This window comes from Solea senegalensis, linkage group LG7, assembly GCF_019176455.1.
Source record: "Solea senegalensis isolate Sse05_10M linkage group LG7, IFAPA_SoseM_1, whole genome shotgun sequence".
NCBI classification, from domain to species: Eukaryota; Metazoa; Chordata; class Actinopteri; order Pleuronectiformes; family Soleidae; genus Solea; species Solea senegalensis.
In genome coordinates this window covers 2318442-2326661 of record NC_058027.1, presented here as the reverse complement: position 1 = coordinate 2326661, position 8220 = coordinate 2318442, and the positions used below count along the sequence as shown (strand labels likewise).

At 38.4% G+C, this 8220-nt stretch overlaps 2 protein-coding genes across 7 annotated transcripts in view; both read right to left on the bottom strand.

Moving 5' to 3' along the window:
* Window positions 1-1127: 1127 nt before the first annotated feature.
* Window positions 1128-5951, bottom strand: sinhcafl (SIN3-HDAC complex associated factor, like). 2 transcript variants are annotated; one of them, XM_044031112.1, is made up of 6 exons: window positions 5870-5951; window positions 4599-4762; window positions 3864-3963; window positions 3659-3773; window positions 3374-3527; window positions 1128-3273 (listed from the first exon to the last, which is right to left on the bottom strand). In XM_044031112.1, the coding sequence occupies exons 2-6, from the start codon at window positions 4724-4726 to the stop codon at window positions 3090-3092; spliced, it is 681 nt and encodes a 226-aa protein (XP_043887047.1). In that variant the 5' UTR covers window positions 4727-4762; window positions 5870-5951; the 3' UTR covers window positions 1128-3089. The 2 variants fall into 2 exon arrangements, with proteins under 2 accessions (XP_043887047.1, XP_043887049.1); XM_044031114.1 differs by having other exon boundaries at window positions 3374-3524.
* A 766-nt stretch (window positions 5952-6717) lies between these two features.
* dennd5a (DENN/MADD domain containing 5A) overlaps window positions 6718-8220 on the bottom strand; it is a 32992-nt gene continuing 31489 nt past the window's right edge. For all 5 annotated transcript variants that reach the window (XM_044029924.1, XM_044029928.1, XM_044029926.1 and 2 more), the window contains one exon: window positions 6718-8152. In XM_044029924.1, coding sequence (XP_043885859.1) covers window positions 7969-8152 — 184 coding nt within the window. In that variant the 3' untranslated portion in view covers window positions 6718-7968. The remainder of the gene's footprint in view (window positions 8153-8220) is intronic.

The window sequence follows — 8220 nt, the reverse complement described above, 5'->3', positions numbered from 1 at the left end:
GCTCCCTCCTGTGAGGCACTACCTCGTGTCTGAGGTAAGAGCTGGACCAGGCACTAACTTGGTCGTCACTTAACTTAGTTAAAGTGACGGAGAGAGGTTCGTTTAGGCTGCTTGAAAAATGAATGGGAATCAGTGCAGTGTCGTCAGAAGGGTAGCTCTGCAAACGTGTGTGTGTGTGTGTGTGGTGGCACCTTTTCTGGCATAAACGGTTATTTTGTGATACACAGTTCACTTATTTAAGTTCGATTATTTATTTAATACAGTTTATACTCTGTATATTAGTATATAACCTTAATACAGTTCACTTATTTTAGTTTAATTACTCATTTAATACAGTTTATACTCTGTATATTAGTATATAACCTTAATACAGTTCACTTATTTTAGTTTAATTACTCATTTAATACAGTGTATACTCTATATATTAGTATATAACCTTAATACGGTTCACTTATTTTAGTTTAATTACTCATTTAATACAGTTTATACTCTTTATATTAGTATATAACCTTAATACGGTTCACTTATTTTAGTTTAATTACTCATTTAATACAGTGTATACTCTGTATAGTAGTATATAACCTTAATACAGTTCACTTATTTTAGTTTAATTACTCATTTAATAGAGTTTATACTCTGTATATTGGTATATAGCCTTAATAAAGTTCACTTATTTTAGTTTAATTACTTATCTAATTCTGTTTATACTTTGTATATTAGTATATAGCCTTAATAAAATGCACTTATTTTAGTTCACTTACTTTTCTAATACTGTTATTCACTAATATTGATACTTATATATTCAGTTGGTAAAGAGGTAAACTGTATATAATCTTTAATCTTTAAGTGTAAACAAAGGTAATCAAATTAGCTTTTGATTTACACTCAAAATATGAACTAGATCCTGTGCAGACTCCATCTGCCATTTGAGCAGATAATCTATAATTTATGTTAGTGACAGATGAATAAACTTGGCTTAAAGCTGCTAAACAAATTCAACACAAACAGCCAAGAGAATCTCTGCCTGTTTGTTCTGCAGTTAAATATCAAATAACTCAACCATTACGTCCTCTGTGAAGCTCTTGTGCACCACCTGCTGGTCAAGAAGTACTATTACTCTCATTTACTTATTTATTTACTGGTTTTCTTTATTTCAATACAGTTCTACTTTTGCAATACAGTATACAAAAAAAATAAAGCAATAAAAAATAATCTACATTACGTTGTTCAAAAGAAGTGCACACATTTAAAAACAGACTTTCTTGAAAAGGCTCTACACCAGTTGTCTCAAAGTTTCAGAAACAAAGTTTGTAATAAATAAAAAAATAAATTACACGAGAGCCAGGTAATTAATTCATTAATTAAGGCACATCTCACATCCCAAAATGTACCTCGTAGAAACAAATATGGCAACTCCCTAAGGACAAAAAAAAAACAAGCTTATTTTCCGGGTTAAAAGGAAGCAGCATTTCTCCTTTTAAAGTTCAACATTTAACTACCCTGCCGCAGAAAAGTTTATATATTAAGCAACTTTACAGAGCATCGCCTGTCAGTTCATGAAGTTTGAGATTGGAAACAATTCGCAAAAAAAGAAGAAGCAAGAACACAAAAAAAACAACCGTTATCGCTGTAGTTTTAGTCTGAAGAACAGTAAGCGCACCAGGACTAAAGCCTCGCAAGTATTAAAACAAGAAACATCACACGAGACTGTTATGAATTGTGATTTGATATTGCTGAAAGAATTTGTGCTTTTTTTTTTCTTTTTTTTTTTTAAACAAATCAATTTGGTTGAATAAGGATCCACCACGTTACACTTTAAACAGCATAAGCGACGGCCCGCACCCCCAGAGAAACTCTCACATTCATAACGTCTGCATAGTTTGACTTTGACAATTGCTTCTGAATAAATCACAACACTGATCATCACACACATTAAAAAAAAAAAAGTAAAATAACTAGAAAAATAGATCGAACATTTCCTCGCTGTTCGATCTCTGGCCATGAGCGGACAAAATAAACAATATCGCAGACAACAGTGAAACCTTTAAGCTTGTGTGTATTTCAGGCAAAGTATAAGAGCCAAAGCTTTGCATTATCGTAGAGAAACAGGCCTGAGATAAAGAGATGTGAAAATGGAATTAAAAATGTCACTGAAATAGTGTAAAAGTACATTTTCAGCACCTTTCAGACACAAAAACATTTACACACGTAGTGGTTTGCCATTCCTGCCATTAAAAAAAGAAAAAAAGAAGAAGGTTGAGATGCACCGAGAGCCAATAAACTGTATTTACAAAATCAATTTTTCTTTTTAAAAAATCATTTGCTTTACAACATGCATTGGTCATTTCATTGTAGGCTGTACAAAAGGAAATAAATACATCGCTTTTGTCATTCCAGAGAAAGCAGTGGAATGTACTGCACGCACGGTCTGACCTCATTACAAAGCTATGGCGCGTTTAGGCCGGGAAAACGGTCAGAAATCATCAGTTCTCACCTGCACAAGCACATATTAAAAGCTCAATTCAGAGGACAGTTGCACTAATGATCCCTGTTGTCGCCTACAGTCCTCCGTGTACTACACACACACCTACAGACGCACACATTTGCACGTAGGGAGCAAACGGAAAGAACAAAACATTGCCACATGAAAAAGCTGGTATTAGAAATAGCTGGTGTCGTTCACATGCACACTTACAATTTAACAAGTTATAAAAAGGAAAAAAAAAAGAACAGTCTTGATATGTTGAAAAAGTGACAAAAATATTTAAACACATTATAAAAATAACCAAAAGTTGTTTTTTTTTAGAACCAAAAACGGAACCTCAACAAAATGTGTCGCATCAATCTATAAATTACTAATGCCCATAAATTGTTTTTTTTTTTTGTCCTTTTTGCTTTTTATAAAAAAAGAAAAAGTTCTCTATACAAAAGTTAAAAAATACCCATATAAAAAAAGAACATTACAAAAGAGAAATATCTAACTAATGGATCTAAGGGGGGGGGGAGAAGGGGGAAAGGGAGGTCTGCCACTGGAGACAAATCCAGGTGATGCCATGGATTAACCCTGCAGAGGGAATCAACACAATCAATCACCAAGTTTCTTTCACGTCTTCTGGGAGCTGAGGAGGAAGTGTGTCTGGGAGGTGAGTGGACACTTGTGTGGAAGCCAGTGTCTTCTGTTTTTTGGAACTGCAGCAGGGCTTGAAGAGTCGTGGGTCGATGATCACCTCTCCAAACCGACCCTTGTAGACGATCCCACAACACACCTTTTGCCTAAAAAGGTAACCAAAAAAAAAAACCACATTAGACAACCTGATATTCACTGTAAAAAAAGTTTGCGAGCACGTTTCATTATTTCAAAGCTGTAACTTGCCTTTTCCAGTAGGAACGGTCTAGGAAGGAAAAGATGGAGGGAGTCGGGCGTCTCTGCTTGGACTCGATGTCTGAGCCGTCGTCTGACTGGTTGCTGTAAGCGGGAGACTGAGCTGGAGACACGCTAGAGGTCGTGCTGTGAGCATCAGAGTCTGCTTGGAAACAAAAACAATAGCATAAAACAATTAAAACTTGTGAACTGTGAATGTGGAAAAAAAACCCTATGAGAGTGCATGTTTTACTGGTATCAAATGTTTATATTCGTTTATATTTAAAAACAACTAACTTTGTCTCTTTAACTTGTGCAGCTTCTTCAGCTTGCTCTTCTTCTTCCCGTCACTGTTCTTGATCTTCTTGGGTTTTGTCATCTTGAAGCCTGGCCCCGCTCTGGCATCCACCACCTGAGTCAGACCAGGTACAAAACAGAGAGTCCGTTTAAAAATCAGACCTCAGAGTCTAAGCCGCCCTTCTCAAATTCAAATACCACTTACATGGTTCCAGTTCTTCTTTGAACCGATGGGCAGCTTCTTCCACCTCTTCACCAGGAGCACACAAGCGTTGCAAATGTCTCCGACGCGATCCTCTGACAGCCTGAAGAACAAAAAACAACACACACACACTGGTATTAAAGGCTGACCTCTCTCTTGAACTTAATTATTTATTAGTTTCTTACAATGGGACTGTTTATGCTTTTGGTTTTTATTTTAATATTGGTATAATGATCACAAAACTATTTTTTCCATTAAATGAAATTGGGTTTACTGTGAATTTGCCGCACACATAACAGTAGCACAGATGAAAATACTGTTTCTCTTGGAATACAATTATTAACAGATGTAAAATAAACACTAATACTGGCCCGACATCATTTAAAATGACAGGTGTACGTACAACGTGTAAAATATACAGTAGTTAAAAATGTACAGTGATAAAATATAGAAGTATGGTAGTAAAAATAACAGTTAATGTGCAATAAAAAATAAAGTGCAATTCCAGACTCAGCCATTTTAAACTATGCAAAGATGAATTTTTGACGTAACCACATAAATATAGCAAGAATGCACACATACTTCCACTGTATCCTGTTTTTCTGTTGTTATTTTGTGGAATAAAGCAGTTTAACAGTCTTTTTTTGCTTCCTTGTGTACAGTGTATGAAGAACACATGTGGCAACAATATGAAGTATGAACACATATAGGACATATAGGATGAATGAGGGCGTTTACCCGAAGCAGAGCCTGAACGTCTCCTCATATCTGCTGCTGTCTGTGAAGCGGGAGCTGGAGGACTTGGTCTTGCAGATGCAACAGCCGTCGTTACTCCGGTAGATTTTAGACTTGTGAAAGCCAAACATAGTCTGTCTGTTGGTCCGCGGTGTGGCAAAGAAAACCTGCAGGGAAAAGCGTCACAACAGAAGTCTATGAATGCATGAATATGTCCGGGGTTCGTTATAAACACGGTGGATGTCTGCAGACAGTTGTGCTTTCTATTATTGAAAAGGGGGCGGTCCCTACATAGACACACACCAGCACAGAAACGCGGACATTTCCAAGTCATATTTCACATAATTTGATAATAAACTGTACGAAAACGACCATTTAGTCGACAGAACAATGTATCTAGAGCATACAATTACATAAAGGTAATAATAAACAAGGAAATAAGGGTTTACAACGACATCTAAGCGGCTTAGGGCAAAAGTCGCGGGTAAAACACACAAAGCGATAAATCCGTCGTTAAATCAATATTAAACTATAATGTCATCATTTGTGTGGTCACACAAAAGCGTTACAGAGCAGATCCGTGACATTTGCTGCAGGTTTTCAAACTTTCAGTCCCAGAATCACAAGAGACGTTAACACCCACCGCAGCAAAGCGTCACGTTTTACTATCGTCCGCTGTCGTTAAAGCTACTTCGTCGCACTTCAATTTAGAACCAAGTTTAAACTGTGAATAACACAGAAGCGCACAGGAGTGGACGCTGTCTGGCGCCGTTTTAGCCGCGAATGCTGCGTCCGCGGTGTGAGGTCGACACAGAGAGAGCGGGCGGCAGCAGCAGCTTTCTGAACTAAAACAAAAAGCTACTGTGCTACACGCTGAACTGAGTGTAAAACGCGTGCGTAACCAACACGCGGCTGTCGACTTCGTGTCGTCAATGTGCTTCTGCCGTTGTTTCAATGAAACACAAACGGCTGCGGCGAACTCATCTTCCCCTTTAAATTCAAACTTAACCCCCGCTGCAGCGCCAAATACGGCTCATTGTTGTTAGCTGTTAGCATGCTAGCTAGCGGACCCTGCTACGAGCACCATGCCACGCTCTCGTTCACTTCCACGTTATCCTATTGTCAGTTACTCTTTGTACATTTCTGCGTCGCTACGACTAGCACAAGTCCCACCGACGGCGACACGTCGCCGCCGCGAATCTCCGCAAACATGACAAAACAGCACAATTCAAGACATTTCATTTCAGCGTAAGACGGAAAAAGAGCGCACTTACTGGACAAAAACTTTGAATCTTCGCCGTATTCTTTGTAGCTACTGCGCATGCTCTTACTACTGCTGCATACAGCTGGCCATTAAAATGTGATTAGCATAAAAAGCCGTAATGAAAGGGCCGAGCACACAATGCCCATATAAGGAGTGCAGCAGTTAGATTTGAACGCGGAGTCAACCAATCGCTGCTCTCCTCACGTCCTCTCCAGCCGCGGTGCATGCTGGGAGCTGTAGTGAGGGAGCCGGACGTGACTGTTGTAAACGGCATCGTTTGAACTTCAAATCCCAGCCTCCTCGTGGTACCAGCGCTTTAAAGAAAAACACCCTCCAGATATGGCGCGAACGAGTTTGTTTACATTTTCTCAGCTGCCAAAACACATTCCCACAGCGGTATATTTTAAATCTGTGCATTTATAAGGGGACAACATTAATAAATAAGCATTTTTTGTTTATCAGTACAACGCATAACATCTTTGTTAATAAATATAATGTGAAGAATAAAATGAGAATAGATAAGAACAGTGCAATGACAATTATTGCAATTGTCCTAAAGTTTTCTTTAGCAAACAATTAACTGGTTAAAGTTACTTTTGCACATTAAGATTAAGTTTGCACACGCACAGCTAATGTTCTGTGTTTTTAGATTTTATGTGCTTATTAGATACTATCGTTGTATATAATAGTTACAATTATTGTATGTTCTTTTATTACTTTCAACTATTCATCCATTTCTTTTTCGACATAACTTGGCATTGACAGCAAGGAAAGAATTTAATTGCACAGAGAAACACATTTACTTACTGTGCACATGACAATGAACTCTTTGAACTGCGACATAATAAATAAATGATATTGCAACACATTACAGATGCTTTATTCTTATTATATTTTTACACTGTACACTGTTGCTCACTTAGTAAACACTACATTACACAGCTATGTCAATATCTGTACAACCGTATTGAAAACAAAAATATATATTCTCCCAAGATGCTCACGTGTGGGTCGTACACAGACGAGTACAACACAGTTCATTCTAGACATTGTTGGCACAGAAAATAAGTCCTTCACATATCAAATATCTTATTCTGCACAGTAAAGTTTGACATATGTGACAGAGGAGGGCCTGGTAATTCCTCAAGACACTAGAATGTGGAGTTTGTCAGGGGCTGAATTTTCTCGACTGGATATTGCATAGCAAGAAACCACGATAAGATCTGTCGGGGGGGTGGGGGGATAGGAGCATTCCTTGTTGGTCCCCCACATGAGAAGCAGGAGATCCTCACAGAGAGCAGGAAGATGTGACTGACAGACTGGGAACTGCTGGTTGGAGGTATTTCTATGAAGGCGGTCATTGTGATGAGCACAGAAAGCTGGGTCGGTCAAGCATCACTTGGAGGACGTGTGTCTGGAATACAAACCAAAGACTTGTGGTGTTTTCTCATCATCCAACTGAATATTACGGTCAATCACTGGACACAGGCTTAAATCACACAGTATTAAAAAGCAAGAGGGAACATTTTCTCTGATGTAAAAGGTTTGCATACTTGTACACTTCTCAGGGAAAAGGCTCAAATGTAACGCAGGTGAATCGTCTTCCTGTCAAACACATACTTATAAAGCATACTTCTACATCATTTGCTTTAAGCTCTGTGATATGACACTGGACTCTGAGTTGACGACAGAGCAAGCAATTTGACGGACTTAACAAAATAATACTGTTTTTCTCTGAAAATATATTAACAGTTTTGCTCCTTGCTTCGCCTTAAATATAGCCATTGTCGACGGTTCACAATAACAATGAAAATATTTAGCTTTCAATGACACATCAGAGCACAAGGAGGTCATTGTCAATAATTTGAAAATATAGAAAACATAGTTTTAACATCCAATGGCAACATCATCGAGGATAAAAATAACAACAAATCTTGAAAGGCTCATTGCACTTAATATATGGCAAATGTAACAGTAGTTTTAAGATAAGCCAGAAAATGTCCTTTGTTCAAGTCTGTTCCTGCATATAAACGGTTCCATTAGTCCTTCTAATGGCCCTCAGTGATCTTCCTGGTCTTGTGCGTCCGGTGGGAAGTTGGTCGGTTTGGTTTAGATACCAACACCTTTGACGAGCGAAGCCTCCAGAGTGATGTTGAACTCCTGCAGAGTCTGCAGCACTCTGATCAGGGAGTTCACCAACGAGCGGTCCTTCATCAGCGCGCTTTCCTCGTACATCTGAGCAGTGATCGGACAGTCTGCGAGCAGAGCGATCCAGTGATGCAGTAAATGGTCTCTGAAAGAAGCACAAACGAGACTCTGAGCAAATAAAGAATGCTATGATATGGTTTTAGTTACTAAAAT